The following is a 16,282-nucleotide window of genomic DNA, read 5'->3' on the forward strand; positions in this document are numbered from 1 at the left end:
GTCACGGCGGGCGGCGGTTGGCCGGCGCGCTCCGTTTCCGTTGGGAGCCGTCGCTGAGGCCGAGGCCGGGCCGGGGCCGGGGGGCGCTGAGGGCCCGGCGGAGCCGCCCCGCGCAGGTGGGCGCCGGGGCCCGGCCCGGGGAGGGCTCGGCGGGAGCCGTGAGGGCGGCACGAGGCCGGTGACGAGGCCTCGGGGCCCGGCCCTGCCGCCGGGAGCGGCCCCGGGCCGGCAGCGGAGCGGGGGGAGCCCCTGCGCTGCGGGGCCGCGGGGGGGGGGGGGGGTAAGGGCCCGGGGTCGTTATTTACGTATTTATTCATCTATTTATCGTTATCTTAATGCCTTCGTTGGCGCGGAGGTGCCTTAATTAGCGCCGAGCTTCGTTAAGTAGCGCGCGCGCGCGCGGCTTCGTTAATCAGGGCCGGCCCTCGTGAATTGGCGCGGATCGTCGCTAATTAGCGCCGACCCCCGGTAATTGGGGCTGACCCGCGTTAATTAGCGCCGCCCTTCGCCCTTCACAGGCGCTGGAGCTGTGCGGGGCCCTCCTGAGGCCCGCAGCGCCCGGCCGGGTGCCGTGCGGGGCCAGGAGCAGCCTGCGTTAGCTGCTTCAAGGGCCTGTCAGCTCCCCGAAGGATCTCTCCTGACTCCATTTTTTTCCTTTCAGAAGCAGATCCTGGGATCAACGTATTTGTGTCGTGTGTTCCTGAGCCGTTGCAGCTGTCCCCGTAGCAGGTAACTGTCTTTATCTTTCATCAAAAATGCCCTGAGAAATGGTTTCCTAATTCTTCATCTAGTGCTTTATGAAAAAATGGCCTGAGGTGAATGTATTTTATAAATATACATACAAACGAATGTATTAAAAATCGTAACTGGAAAGGAAAAAAAGCCACGCTGTTTAAGAACGCTTTCATGAAAGTGCTACAGCTGACACTGTAATTTTAAAGTCTCCTGAAAACCTGGTATCATAATGGGTATGTCTAAAGGTGTGCTCCTGATAAATTACAGCTGAAGAAACGTTTTGGGGTTTGCAGTGAAATGGTTATGAAGTGTGGAGCAATTTAACCTGGAGAGCAGCTTTTTAGGAGGAACGCTTCTAATTCCATAACTTCCGTTAACGAACTGCCTTGGTACTTGGTGAACTTGCTCTGATTTGACCTTACCGTGTTCCACGTTTCACTTCCTAATGCCTCTAATACTTGCCTCTCAGATTCCCAGCTTCCACCCACCTATCTCCTGAGCATAATCCCCTTGACCCCGTGTCCTGCTTTCAGCTGGGACAGAGTTAATCTTCTTCATAGTAGCAGCTACGGTGCTGTGTTTTGGTATTAGGAGGAAAGTGATGGTGATAACACGCGGCCACTTTAGCTGGGCAGTGCTTCTACGAAGCCAAGGGTGTTTCAGCTTCCTGTGCTGCCCTGCCAGCCAGGAGGCCGGGGGTTGCAGGATGAGCTGGGAGGGGACGCAGCCGGGACAGCTGGCCCAGACTGTCCGGATGTCCCGGGCCTCGTGGCGTCATGCTCAGCGATAAAACGGGGGCAGTTGGCCGGGGGCTGCTGCTCGGGGACAGGCTGGACACCGGTCGGCTGCTGGTGAGCAGTTGCCTTGTGCATCACTTGTTTTATTTGTTTTTTTCTTATTTTCTCTTTGGTTCTCTCCCCCATTCCAGTGGAGGGGTGGAGAGTGAGTGAAGGGCTCTGTGGTGCTTAGCTGGCTGCTGGGTTAAACCACCCCACACAGGCCACGCAACACTGCCTGTAAGTGAGCCTCCAATCCTGCAAAATCTTAGATTTAATCAGCAGAAAGTTAAGATGGAAACCTTTCCTGACTAAGTGCTCAGAGGGCTTGGGTTGTTGAAGCTTTTCCAGCTCAAGCAAATGTTCTTCCTCTTCTGCCTGTGTCTACAGAGCATCCAGATTATTTTTATTTCTTCCCAGGTGCTAATAAGTTCATAACTTTTTCTCTCACAGTTTAACTTTGTCATACAGATAAAGGTAGTTTTATACTCTGATATCAGGAAGATGATAATGCAGCATCATTTTCTTTCAGGCCGCACAACGCGCCTGACTATTGGGCAGCAGCATCCTTGCTTCCACTAATTATTTAACTTTCTCTTTCTCTTACTTTCAGCAATGGCAGCTTCTAGCAGCAGCAGCAGTGAAGAGGAGCGTAGCCTTCGGGAATGTGAACTTTACGTCCAAAAACACAACATCCAGCAGCTCCTAAAGGATTGCATTGTGCAGTTATGCACCGTGAGACCCGAACGGCCCATGGGATTCCTCAGGGAATACTTTGAAAGATTGGAGAAGGTAAAAATAAGTGCTGCGAGAGAAGGAACAACCTAAACTTACACCATCTCAGTGCGATGTAGTGACTGAGGCGCAGATCTGGCCTGTGTTCCTGTTGGCTGTTTGGAACTGGAATTGATGCTTTTGGAGAACCAATTTTCTGTAGTTTTTTGTTAGCTGATCATGGTGTAAAAGGACTTAGGGCAAGAAATAAACTGACAGGGAGGCTTACCTACTTTGGATGCAGATGTAATCCCAATCTAGTATTTACTGACAAGCTAATAGGACGTGAGGTCTTGTCCGTGGTCAGATATCCGTGGTGTGTGACCCCTGTCGAGGCTGGCAATAGTCACTGGTTTCTTACGTCAAGACAAATTGTTTACATTGATTCAGGTACAGCACAGAAGTAGTAGGCCAGTTGTAGTTACCCAAGCTTAGCTGAAGTCAAATGGAAGTATTTGGTTTCCCAATTTGTGGGAGAGCAAGCCTGTTTCTGCCTTCTGCTGGGAGTTCAGCGTTACTGTCACAGCTTTGTTGGTCCTCTTGTTTTTCCTCAAGGTCTCTTTGGTGTTTTTGTTGTTGGAAGCACTCTGTGATCTTGGGAACAGAAAGCGTTCTGTCCATTCGGTGCTGCTATCTGAAACAATTTAACGTTCATTTGAACAGTTCATTGTATATAGCGTTATCTAGCAGATAGGAGAAAAAGCTGCTATGAAAATGTGAGGTTTTTAAGGGCTACTGCAGGGGAAAGGCTGGCCGTAAGCAGTGTGTTCAGGATATGTCATCAGTAAATAATGTAGCTGTGACCTTATACAGCAGTCATTTGCAGGTGCTGCTCTAACTACTTGTCTTATGCGGGAGCTGTATCTTTGTCTTATTTTTTTATTCTAAGTAGTTATTACTAATTGCTGAAGTAGAGAAGGAAGATTAGTGCTAGAGATCATATGTGTAGTGGAAGTAGTCTTCTAATGGAAGTGTTCGTGGTAGATAGTAGAAAATGACTAAATCCTGCAGTCTCACCTCCTGTAGCTCGCAGTGTGTTTGAGGAACATTTTTGCTTGTTAAATGGACAAGAACTCTGTAGTATGTCTGATTTCTTAATTTTTTTTGGTAACATCTTGTGTACATTCTCTTTCAAAATCCCAGTAGCAAGCCAGGTAGTAATCAGCTTCCTAAAAATCCTTTGTCCCCACCTGTTACCGTGCCTATTTTCCAACTTATATTCTTGGGTTTGAGCATGGATAGATTCTAAAGTTTTTTTGTATCAATGTTTAAGGTAATTTAAAAAATTCTCACTTTAAAAATTATCACAGTAAACTGACTGACTGCACTTAGAATAAGCTGTAAACCGATCCATGTGTAGGGATATAAAAATAGGAATATTTAGGTTCTTTTCTATAGCAGATTGATGTTCAACGTACAATATTTAGTTTTAAAGGGAACTTAATTTGCCTTTACGTCCAGGGCTAGGCTTGTCATCCTGGTAGTCACGTGTATTTTGGAGTTGAATAACTCTTGACGTTTTTGTTCTGGTGCAAATAGCCTGTCTGTGTACTCTGTCAGCCTACAAGGAAGCTGAAAGTAAAACTGGTTAGCTAATGTTTATTCCCCTCAAATTACTCTTACAATCTTGTTCGGTCTTCTATTATGAGTAGTGTTGGCATGGGTTGTACGTGCCAACTAGTACAGCTGTAGTATGGTGAAACCAGAGGCTTTTTCTTCTGAATTTAAAAATTGCTACGGATTTCTTGACGTAATTTCACCATTCAGTCTAACGGATTGGTCTTAGTTCGACCGGGTAACGTTGGACCTTAATAGCTATCAGATAACAGAGCAGTGAACGTCCTGCGGTCCTGCGCTACGTTAACAAGCTCCTCTGACACCCCTGTCTGGAAAGCACCAGTGCTAAGTACTGTTATTAACCAGCTCTAACGTGCTACGTAGTTCTGGCTGAGCAAAAATGTGTGAAACAATCTATTTTACTCCCACCAGTAACGTCCGTTACATCTTTAGTAAAGCAGAGCAACTTTTCAGTATCCCTTTTTAAATCTGCTGATCTGTTACACTGAACGAAACCGAGGCTGAGATGCAGCGTGATTAAGTTTTTATTAAGACTGACTTTTGAGTGAACCTAATTCAAACCCGAAGCTGGGTTGCTATTTTCTCCCTAGTTATCCTGACAAGTCATCTCTTCGCAGCATGTGCACGGAGCTGATTCATTGACGTGTTAGTACAATACGTGGAAGACGTTTAAACACGCTTTTGAATTTATGTTCTGCAACATTAAAATTACCGCCTCTGAAGCGGTTATAGTTACGATAGGAATTTGCATGTCCTCGTCGGTTATGAAAGCTTTCCCATGAATTTGATTACTGCACGGAGATGAAATGGCACACAATCAATTTGTGGGGCGCTAAGGCTTCTGCTGCTGTTGCTGCGTGAACATGTCTGATAACAGCAGCGCGTGCTAAAAGCTACCCAGTGCTGGGCGTGCTGTGTCATCTGGTTTGAGCTGTGGAAGTGTAGCAGAGATTGTTACTGCCCGATGGACCTGTTTGGTGTGCGGTGGACTTCATAGAAAACTGAGGTTATAAAGCTAGTGATCGATGTCTGAGCACTGTACCTGCTCCTCATCACCTCCCTGTCTCCCCAAACTCATACCTAAATGTATAGCAGAAATTTTAACGCTGCATCTTTTAGCTTCTGAGTTTTTTCAAATATGTGGAGAGATGGTATAAATTAAGTACAAATTAACCAGAAGAAATCGACTATTTCTGGAGCAATGACAATTACCAGATACCAGGGTACGCGGTGCAGAACTTAGTTCTGAAATCATGGTTGTCTTCAGTAGCTGATGAAATTCAAATGTGACTATGTGAGGCTCATTACTTTAATATTTCTTACTTGCAACTAATAATTTAAATGGGTTTAATAATAACTATTTCTTATCTGTCAGGAGAAATAAAGTTTACAGTTAGTGGTCACTGACAATAAAAACTTTGTCTGGTCTGCTCTGGTAGTTGAAAGCTCGATATTTGGATGCAATATGTAGGCTAACTTTGGTACTAAAACTTTTTAAAATCCCAGTGATGGTTATACTAATCAGTGCAGAACAAAATTAATACCTTTCTCCAGTAAGCATTTTAGTTCTAGGAGTTTCTAAACTTGAACAAACATGTTTTCTCATGCAAATGAGACTGGTGGTATTCTAGGGTACCAGAGAATAACAGCTGTCGCTCCTTTCTGTCAGGGCCTAGCGTGATTTATCTCTGATCCGGTGGCGTAATACGTGTGGTTTAGCGTCAGGAATGATACAAGGGGTATTTTAGAAACACGAATGCATGGAAAGCTGCTGTTAGGAAAGCAGTGAGCTTCTAGTGTGTCCCTACGTGGCACAGAGTTGTCCTGTGATGCGTAATGCAAATGTGGGGTGATTTGTTTCATGGGGGTCACCTTCCTCTTGATACATGTTTAAACAGACCATGTAGAATAGCTGATAAATACTTTGTCTTCCCCGCCTGTAACCTTTCTATGTCCATGTCCTACCTTAACAGACTTAACGTGATGTTAAAGCTCAGCTCAGGCAGAGTTCCCAGCTGTGCTTTTTCTCTTGGTGCAGTTCCTCAAGCAGGCCATCGTGCTGGCGAGCCTCTTGTTGTGATGCGCAGCTCCCTGGCTCGATGCTACCGAAGTGCTTCTGTCCCTGAGCGTTACAGGATTTCAATGTTTGTGTATTTTATGTGATGCTGGAAGAGATCCAGCAGCTGACGTTCACTCACTTTAAAAGTGCCGAGGCTTTAAATACATCTTGCCCCCATCGGATTGAAATGTAGCACTATTTTAATGGACAAAGAGCAGGAAGTGAAGTGCAGTTTGACGGATCGGTGCTCTTTGGCTATCCGAGAGGTATAAAATGTAAACTCACTGTAATGGTTATCTGACGTCTCTTTCCTCAAAGTGGTGGTGTTATACATAGCCGCTGTGTACCTCCGGGGAGGAGTGTGGCAGCCAAGCTGCCCAACAGGGCTGGGGACAGCCTTATCAAGGACACCAGGACAAACCCAGCTCTTATGCGCCTGGAGTTCTCGCAGAACAGATGACTTCTTGTTCTTTTAAGGCATCTCCCAAAACTGTTTCCTTAAAGCAGGGAGAAAGTCATTTGAGCTGCTATGACTCAAATGCTTTGGCTTTGAGGTTGGCTTTTCTTTTTTTAAAGGCAGATCTTATGTACCAGAAGATTCACCTTACTAAAAGAATCGAGTCTTTGTGTGTCAAGTTAGCTAGACATCATTTTACTGTAAGTGTGCTGGCTTTATACAAAATTACTATGACACAGCACAAAAGGTAACTGAGGGAAATCAGGAAAAAGTCTGTACGAAGTTGACAGATCTGCAATTTGAGGGGGGAAAAAATACTGTTTGGCCTTTAGCATCCTTCCTCCACCTCTTCTGTAAGCAGTGTTCGTATTTCTTTCTCCTAAAATAAATGATGGTTACCAAGTGTCGAGTTGGTCCATGGCTCCACCTTGTTTCAAAAGGTTCTCGTGTAACGTGTATTTCTGAGGAGTCCTTCTTCTGCCTTTCAAAGGGAAAAAAAGGCTCAATACCTTGGAGCTGAGGGAAGGAGCTCCTGGGTTTGTTATTGGGAATATGTCTTTATCATTTGCAGATTTTTTCATTGTCTGTTGAATATACTAGTGAAAAGTAGAATCAAATTTATACCTCTTAATAAATGACACTACTCGTTTAATAAACTAAAATAAACACCATTGTGACATGAATGTTATGAAAGGCATATCTTCTGTCTACTTGAAAAAGGGCTTTGATCTTGCTTACTGTAATCTGCTTGCTTGCCTTAATGTGGAAGTAAGAGTACACAGGAAGCTCCCTTGCACTGGCAGACCAAATTGGAATGTGATATGTAACTGCTTTTTTGCTTTACTGGATTAAGTGACACAGATATCTCTTCCTTCCTGTTCAGGAGGAAACAAAACAGTTGTTGAATCAACAGAAGTCTGGTTCACGCTCAGACTCGCGGGAGGATGAAATCTCTCCTCCTCCTCCTGTGAACCCTGTGGTTAAGGGTCGAAGACGACGTGGGGCCATCAGTGCAGAAGTCTATACAGAAGAGGATGCTGCGTCTTACGTTAGAAAGGTGCTGTAATTTCCTTTAAATGTTGCCAGGAATTGGAACTGCAATCTAAGAGTTAACCTAAGACCACTTACTACCCGGTGTACTAAGTCACACTAAGCTCCTGTGGTCTGTTAAAGTCTTGTGATGGCTGTAAAAAGCAGACCTGTGGCTCTGTCACTGGAGGATAGGATAAACTGGCATTCAGTTAAACCATTTATGTGGAACTTTGACCTGTTCCCTTTGAAGTAATGTGTATGCACATATATTTATACATACTTCTAATATACACACCCAGTGCTTCCAGTTATCCAGCAGCTGCAACAATATTAAGTTTAGCCTAGTGGCAGAGCAGATTTGCTGCTATTCATAGGGAAACAGGTTGAACAGACACTTGCACTCTTGCAGAAGAAACTACAATGTTAACATGGAGCGATGTTTTTTACAGTTCAAGATTTTATTTACCTTCTGTAGAAACTGGCTATAAATGTTGACTGTAGTTATTTATTAGCTCTACAGTGCTTGAAAGAATCTGGAAAAACTTGGTCAGAGTTTTGTAGCAATTTGATTAATTTATTTATCCTGGGGAATACAAAAGTTTTTCTATAGGATTTTAATCATTTACTTTTTCTGATTACGTCCTAGGTTATTCCAAAAGATTATAAGACTATGGCTGCATTGGCAAAAGCTATTGAGAAGAATGTGCTGTTTGCCCATCTTGATGACAACGAGAGGAGGTAGGAATAAATCTTTGTAGAAATCTTGAAGTATCTTAAAGTGTAGATTTCTGAAGAGCTAAGTGTTTCGTAACGTACAAAGCTGCACAGTCTCTTTATACGTCAGCGTAACAATACAGAGATTACAGAGAAAGTAGTGGCTGGTCGGAGATGTATGAATGCATGCACAGAATCACAGACTAGTTGGGGTGGAGGAGACTTTTTAAGATCAGCTAGTTCTAACCTGTCTTCCACTAGATTAGGTTGCTGCGCATGCTGCAGTTGTCTAATTCTAGGATCCTTCTTTCAGTGACATCTTTGATGCAATGTTCCCCGTCACTTACATTGCCGGCGAGACCGTCATACAGCAAGGCAAGTGGCAACGCTTACATTTATAAGTAAGATGGAGGTGGTGAGCAGGCTGACCTAGTGATGGTGTTAGCGTGTTTCTTTGGAAATAAAAACAGTCTGGCTGGTGTGAGTCTTGCTCCGTTACCTGGAGCACAGCTCATGCTGTAAAGTAAGGAGCGGAGCCGTTGTGGGAATATGCAGTTCCATTGCATACGTTATTTATTGGGAAGATTGTGAATTGATGGCTCTGTAAAATACGTTACTGGTTTTTGGATCCAGTATGCCTTTCCAGTGTTCCTGGAAGTGCTGCTGATACACTGCATACCAGTAGATGTCCTCTTTCACAGAACTAAGGCGTGTGTGAAATCAGCAAAATGTGAAATTTCACCCTGCAAACTGTGTAAAAATTGGTCCCTGCCAACCTCATTACATTCTACACATCAAAGCTGGCAGAGGTGCCAATTTTGTAAAAACACGAATGCTTGCCTGGCTTTACTTTTTCAGTGTTTATTCAGTTTTTTCATCTTCATTCCTTTCTTTTGTTTTTCATCTTTAGGTGATGAAGGTGATAACTTCTATGTTGTTGATCAAGGAGAAATGGATGTAAGCAGTACTGGTATTAATGATGCGTTCATCCCTAGCAGAAGAGTAGTGTGGTATTTGTTGGCCTCTCTTACAGGTCCTTACTTAGACAGCTTTTCTCTTAAGAAGTTTTTATTGTAGAAGCTTATTTTGCTTTGGAGCTATTTTAGTCCTTAGTGACAGCTCGGTCTGGCTGCAAAGACTGAGTGAGTTGTGTTGAGCTTCAGATGAAGGATTCAGATGCTAACAGAATACTAATGCTTTACAAGTGTAGGGTGAAGTCTAGTTAAGGTGTGGGACAGGCTATAAGAATGACCAGCCTTTTATTTTCCAGTCCAAGCCACCCACAGCTTTCTGTGACAGCCTCTTCTAAGGCCTTTTGAGTTCTCTGCATTTCACAGAGACTTTAAGGTTTTATTTCCTACCCAAAGGTCTCTGGAGTTTACATGTGTAGTCCGTGCACATAATACAGAGAACAGTCCCTTTGGTAATGAAAACTAAACTTCTGGCTGGCTTTGGGGTTGTCTCTAAAGTGCTGGTGAAACCCCGAAATGGTCCCCTTTTACTGTACAGATGTGAGAATTTCCCTTCACTATGAAGGAAATGCAGGGTAGCGAAAGCTTCACTCCGTGGGCTTTGGCTTAGCACCATGCACCACCTTCCAGGTGTACGTGAACAACGAGTGGGCAACCAGTGTCGGTGAGGGTGGAAGCTTTGGAGAACTTGCCCTTATATATGGAACTCCTCGTGCCGCAACTGTCAAAGCGAAGACGAATGTGAAGTTGTGGGGCATTGACAGAGATAGCTACAGAAGGATCCTGATGGCAAGTATTTTTCTAGCTGACACATGGCTCGTGCAATTAGCTCAAGGAGCTGTGTGCTAACCTGGAGTTATGCTTTTCGTTTAACTGTTCGGTCAACTTCTGCTGGTCACCTGACTTTCTATCTGCTTGCCTTTTGCTGGGGTTGTTTATGCAAAATCCTGCTATCTTGTGCAATCAGAAAGCTTATCGCTTCTCATGCCCATACGGGAACGGGGCAGGGGATAACCTTGCATTAGCGAACGAAACAATTCCAGCACTATCGATGCAGCGTAGTTCACTGGGCTGAAAATATAACGCCTGGTTAAATTGTCAGTTGTGTAGATTCTGCTCTGTATTCTGGCTTTCCTATTCTAGCTTTCCATTTGTAAGCTGTGTGTGTGTGAATGGCAGTTGTAAATAACTTGAGCGGGTGCTGTGAATCTTTGTAAGGTTATACAATAATACACGTTAGCAATGTCAAGACCATAGTAAATAAGTGCTTTATAAAGGCTGCTGAACTCTCTGAAGTATTACCGAAATAATGAAATTTGAAAACACCTAGTTTTGTGGGGCTTGGGGTGTGTGTGACAGGATGCACAATGCCTGGTTAAGCTGTATATTTTTATATCAAAGTTTAGCAGAAACCTCATATCAAATGAGATGTAGACAAAAAAAAAAACTTTTTTCTTTTTTCCCCTGTAGGGGAGCACTTTGAGAAAGAGAAAGATGTATGAGGAATTCCTTAGTAAAGTGTCTATACTGGGTAAGTAAGAAGATTTTGTTCTGAAGTGGAATAAATTGTCATATTGCAATTAAGGTGTTACCTAGTGTTATTATGATTACAGACTATTGTGGTAATCCATGAAGCAGACTGTAAAGCCGTAAAGCCTGTATTGCTTTTTTCTGCATTGTTCCAAAGTAATTCCAATTGAAATCTTCATCTGATGCACAAATGTAACTGTTTATAGGCTGTCTCCTCTATAAGGACAGAGGAAAAAGTATAGCTTGTACCTCAAAAAGACAATTTATTAACGAGCTATTAACTCTATAGAATCTCTGGACAAGTGGGAGCGCCTAACTGTAGCTGATGCGTTAGAACCGGTACAGTTTGAGGATGGGCAAAAGATTGTGGTCCAGGGAGAGCCAGGAGATGAATTCTTCATCATCTTGGAGGTAAGCAAGGCTGAAAGTCGTGTTTGTTAATATTTTTAACATTGCTTATTCTGCCCCTAAATAGACATTCGGAGAAAAACAAAATGCAGGAATGTACTTTTAGAGAATTCCTCATGAGATGCAATCTTGCTGGACATGCAGAAGCTTATATTTAGCTTGACTATTTTTACAAGTGGTACATCCAGGAAAAACAAATTCTGGCTTAAACTAGTTTGTCCTGTTTAGGAGAGAGGAGACCCATTCTGGATAGCTAGCAATCTTGCTAGCGGTATCATAGTCTTCTCTTTTTGCTATTTTTACTGTAATATTCTTACTGATACAAGAAAAATGGGAGGAAATCAGTGCTGTGGGTAAGTAAATACCCAAGATGTTTTAAGCTTAAAGAAGAGGGAGGACCAGCTGTTCTTATGGAGCAGTCTGGTGAACTATGCATGAACTGTGAAGTGGTTTTTAAAGACTGAGATATCAGAACAGTTATTTCTGCAAAGCAACTCATTCCTTCTGGAATTCAGTGTCTCAAGTGATATCAGAAATTCCAATTGCTTAATTGCTGTGATTTATTAAAGGGCACAGCTGCAGTGTTACAGCGTCGATCAGAAAATGAAGAATTTGTTGAAGTGGGCAGACTGGCACCTTCTGATTATTTTGGTGAGTTCTGTCGTGACAGCTGTGATTAGATAAACCACTGTCAGTTTTACCTGTGCTGTGTGGATGATAGTAGTGGGATGGATTTGTTAATTGCTGTTTTTGGCTAATTTGTGCTTCAGTCAGTGTCAGGTGAGTATGTCACTTGGCATTCGAGTGTGCATGCACCTTACAGAAAAGTAGCTGTGGGTTACTGCACAGACTGGTGGTCATCTGGTCCGAACTCCCCACTCCAAGCAGGGCTAACTCTGAAATTGCATCTTGTTGCTCAGGGCTCTGTCCAGTTGAGTTTCTTGTGTGTCCGGGGATGGAGATCCCACAGCCTCTCTGAGCAATCTCTTCCACTGTTTAACCAGCCTCTATTTAATGTTTGAACACTCCCCTCTTTCTTAAAAAAAAAAAAAAAGACAAAACAAACAAACCCAACGAAACAAAAAATATTTCTTCAGGTTTAAGGTATATCCTCTCATTGTTTTCTGAATTGTCCTCTTGCAAAAGCCTTCTGGCTGTCTTTTCAGTTTTCCAGCTCTGTAGATGATGCAATCAGTAAATACTCTGTTGCAAGGCCTGAAGTGGGATGAGCTCAGGAGTGCAGTAATAGTGCTGGCTCAGTCCAAAGGTCTGCTGAAAGATCTGCTTAGGTCTCAGTAACTAGTACCAGATGTTTGTTCTACATTTGTCAAGTTTCAGTCTCTTCTAAGCTTTCCCCTGATGTATATCCCTGAGTTTCCTACTACTACACTAAATATCACCATTGTGTTCAGGTGCTGCAGATCTGTCCCCAAGGATTTAACTCTCCTTTAGAACCTGCTTACTCTTTTGCAAGCTTGTGTTCTGGAGGCTAGTGAGTCTGAGGTTTTAATTGGGCACAGAGGAGGAGTTTTTCACCTTTCTTTTGAACATCCTTTCTGATAATACAGGCAAATTTATTCTCTGAGGAACACTGAGTTCTTTCTTCAGTCCTGAATTTGAAGGGTAACCAGTCTAACTGCTTAAAGACAAACCAACCTGAAAGTCGATGTGGGCTTTTTCATGCTTGCTTCTCGGATTGTTAGGCATAGCTGTTAACACCAAAGGGAACAATGGCATGAAGAAAGCTTAATTTCAAAACACAGTAGTAGTTGTAGCAGGTATTTGAAACAAAGCTTTTGTCGTGTTTGTGCACAGCTTATGAAACGGGAATCCCAGGCTTGGAATGCTCATTGTCTACCATCCAATGGCAAGGTCACGTTCTTGATTCTGGCTAGCTAAATGTCAAAAGCTTCTGTCTTGTGGATTAGCACTTTTACTTCAATACCCCACGGTCTTGTCCTGCATGTCCGAGAAGTTTGGGTTGAACAGTAGCATACCTTACATATTAGAAAAATGAGTACTTGGTTAGGAAAATTACTTAGTTAACTGAGGTGTGACCCTTTTTCAAATAGAAACTTCAAAGTTTTCTAGGTTGTCTTCAGAGACTTGAATGCAGACAGACTGGTAAATAAAAAAAACCTTTAGTCTGTTCATAAAGGTTGTGTTTTTTTTTTTACACAGGCTTCACAATTGCTTCTAATGTAACTATATAGATACTTGTTCTGATCAGTATTAAAACCTGAATTAACTTCGGTTCAATTCCTGCAGCCGTTTGAAATACGGCAGGATAATTTCTTTTGGTTCTTTGCACCTTGATTTTTTAATGCTGTTCACACTTTCCTGTTGCTCTAGGTGAAATAGCTTTGTTGATGAACCGTCCCCGTGCTGCCACAGTTGTTGCTCGTGGCCTGTTGAAATGTGTAAAGCTCGATCGACCCCGATTTGAACGTGTCCTGGGTCCGTGCTCGGATATTCTCAAGCGAAACATCCAGCAGTACAACAGTTTTGTATCGCTGTCTGTCTGAAATCTTCCTCCCTATCAGAAACATGCTTCACAAATGCACACTGCTTTATTACCCTTGTGCAGAGCCACATTGCCACTGGCATTTGCAGCTTCCTGTCTGTTTAAAAAAAAAAAAAAACAAAAACAAAAAACAAAAGGTAAAATTGCTTTTCATGGCACTACTTTTAATTTAGAGCATATTAGTTCTGTGCTCTCTGTCCCATTAAATAAATAGAAAAAGTTCTATGGAGATGTTTGCTGTTACGGCTTCTTTCTGTGCAACTGCGTCCAACTTGGGCAAATGCAGCAAATGCAGCCTTGCTTTTCTGAAGAAGAGATCTCCAGGCACCATGCCAATTGCCATAGAGTAAGGAGGTAACTGGGAAGAGGGGGGTGGAAATCTAAAGGTGTTTCTCAAGCTGTTGGACAGACTTTAAGGCTGTGGTCATAATCTGCTGTATTTCTTTTCAAATGAGGACTGCCCTTGTAATTGAGCTTCTTGGGGCTTGGGGTTTTCTATTTTAATTTTCTGGGTACTGTAATCCTGGGGTCAATTGTGAGGCATCAGCTGCTAAGAAAGCCACAGTTGGAATTTAACAGTATAATTGTTCCTGTGTCTGCTGGTTTAAGGTTGCTTAGTTATGTTTTTGTCAAGTGTAAATCAAAGCTTTCAAGGTTAATAGTTCTGGTGAACTACTGCAGTTGTTACTTAATTTGCTGACTTGCCGCAACTGATTATTTCTCTTGTTCTCTCTTTGGTGATAGATTTGCCACTCGAAACTTCCTGTTCAAAGTGGCAAGAACCAAATATTACATTAAATGCCTAACTTCGATCTCGAGTACATAGATCGATGTAAGAATGGTGCAGCTGTCTAGCTGATATTAATGTTCAAGTCCTAGATTGGTGCAGAAATTGGAGGCAAGCGTTTTATTTCCCCTGTGACTCTTGCTTGCTTTGTATTCCTCAGTTGACTTTTTTTTTTTTTAAATGATCATCAGTTCAGGTGACCCTTCGAAACCAGGGAAATTTTAAACTTTGAGTATTTATGGCCAGCATTAGTTGCAGGGGGCGAGATTGCTGGTCCATATAGATGCCATTGTACTTGGTGGAGAATGTGAGGCGGAAAAAGTGAGTGTTTTAACTTTCCTGCAGCGCTCAGTTATTTTAAGTATGTTTGTTTTTAAATTCATAATTTTAAAAAAGAATGATTATGAATCTAATTTAAATACAGAAGGTGCATTCTTTTCCTTGCTTATCCAATTTCCATGACACAGATTTCATACTCTTTTTTTTCCAAGTTCAATATGTTGCGGAGTCTTAAATGTATTTCAGTATTTACCAGCTTTGTGTTACATTACTCTGTGCGCACCAGTACTTCCCGAAAGTTTTTACTGAATTCCACGGTTCAATAATGGTAGGCAATTTTTAAAGTTTCCTTTAAACTGTAATTTATATAAAGTAGCGTAGGTTTGTATTTGGGAGTGACAGCAAGCAGTTTTGCATTTGTTGTGCAACTACTTTTAATGATGGAGCCCTCATCTTATTTCCTTTCCAAGATGATACGAATGCAAATTCAACAGACTTTCTCCCAGGCATGTCAAAAACAGTCGGTTAATTGATGCTAAATAATTCGAGGGTATCGTGCTTTTACAAAAGGTTTCATGGTATTTCCAAACATGAAATTCCAAGAGTGGAATTTAAATGCTTGTGGTTTTTCTCTGTTCAGAAGATATTGAGTAGACAATTTCTGCCAGAGCCCTTAAGGAGTAAGCAAATGCTACTTTTTTTTGTTAAAACTGTTCCCTTCAGTTTTGACTCTATTCAGGTTTTTCCTTCATGTGTTCTTCACGTTACTTTAAAGCACCAAAAACTGTGTAAACTAGTTAGAGCTCCACAAAAAAATGCACATTTTTTTATATAAGGCTTTCTAATCAAGTTTCACTACTGCATCTTTTTAGCTTGCTGTTTACTCCCTTTTGTAGTTTTACCTACAAGATTTTAAGATAAATCAGCTAAGTCTGAGTTAAATATTATTCACAGTTATAGCTTTACCTTTGTGTGCAATTTAAATATGTTTGAAACCACAATTGGCATAGTTTTGCCTTAGCTAACATTCAGGGCTTTAGAAGTAATTTTTTGCTAGTCCACCTTTAGCGAATTTATGAAGTCTATTGCCCTAGAAAGCTATAGTCAACCAGAGGACCATTTTTGTATTGTTACCTGACTATATAAGTCTGATTTACTGTATGTGCTAATATATTATATTCCTTTTGTTATAGATTGTCCTAATGGCAGGTAAAGCAATAAAATGATTTAAATTCTTAAATGCAATCAGTCTCTTTTTTTTCCCTCCCATCCCTGTATTGTTTTCCTTCAGCCTTAGAGGATGCCTTAATAATGAGCTGGTGGAAACGAAGAAACTTAAGGGATTAGCTTTGTTAACTCTGGAGGATCGAGTTCAAATCCTAGCTTGTAGCACAACTGAGCCATGCCCTCGAGCTTGTGGCGCTTGCTCTCCACGAGCCACGCTGCGCCTCTGACCCAGGAACTTCTCTGGAGTTCTGGCTTTGGGTGCCTGAGATCTGCTTTTGAAAGAAACACTGCTTAGAGGTACCGGCGGCTTGCTTGAGTGTCTCTCTTAAGTCACTTCTGCTGTTGTTGATCTCTCGTAAAGGCAGCTCAGTCCTGGCACAGCCACTGTTACTGGAGCTCCTAAACTTCTGTAAGTTGTCTGCTCCCATCTC

General features: G+C 42.3%; 1 protein-coding gene across 2 annotated transcripts; it reads left to right on the forward strand.

The window, feature by feature from the left end:
* Window positions 1-2: 2 nt before the first annotated feature.
* On the forward strand, window positions 3-15,864 carry PRKAR1A (protein kinase cAMP-dependent type I regulatory subunit alpha). 2 transcript variants are annotated; one of them, XM_040530182.1, is made up of 12 exons: window positions 3-116; window positions 662-729; window positions 2,125-2,303; window positions 7,263-7,436; window positions 8,058-8,149; window positions 8,439-8,500; window positions 9,036-9,082; window positions 9,727-9,885; window positions 10,567-10,627; window positions 10,916-11,037; window positions 11,604-11,685; window positions 13,387-15,864. In XM_040530182.1, exons 3-12 carry the CDS (start codon window positions 2,127-2,129, stop codon window positions 13,557-13,559), a joined length of 1,149 nt encoding a protein of 382 aa, XP_040386116.1. In that variant the 5' UTR covers window positions 3-116; window positions 662-729; window positions 2,125-2,126; the 3' UTR covers window positions 13,560-15,864. The 2 variants fall into 2 exon arrangements, with proteins under 2 accessions (XP_040386116.1, XP_040386117.1); XM_040530183.1 differs by lacking the exon at window positions 3-116 and adding an exon at window positions 355-468.
* The last annotated feature ends 418 nt before the right edge of the window (window positions 15,865-16,282 follow it).

The sequence above is a fragment of the Cygnus olor genome, chromosome 18, assembly GCF_009769625.2.
Source record: "Cygnus olor isolate bCygOlo1 chromosome 18, bCygOlo1.pri.v2, whole genome shotgun sequence".
In the NCBI taxonomy this organism is placed as follows: domain Eukaryota; kingdom Metazoa; phylum Chordata; class Aves; order Anseriformes; family Anatidae; genus Cygnus; species Cygnus olor.

What these genes read in the sequence shown, in the direction of transcription:
- PRKAR1A (XM_040530182.1), top strand. Translation starts at nt 2,127, where the DNA reads ATGGCAGCTTCTAGCAGCAGCAGCAGTGAAGAGGAGCGTAGCCTTCGG. An exon ending in ACTTTGAAAGATTGGAGAAG is followed by an intron (nt 2,304 to 7,262) that starts GTAAAAATAAGT and finishes CTTCCTGTTCAG; the next exon opens with GAGGAAACAAAACAGTTGTT. An exon ending in CGAGACCGTCATACAGCAAG is followed by an intron (nt 8,501 to 9,035) that starts GCAAGTGGCAAC and finishes TTTCATCTTTAG; the next exon opens with GTGATGAAGGTGATAACTTC.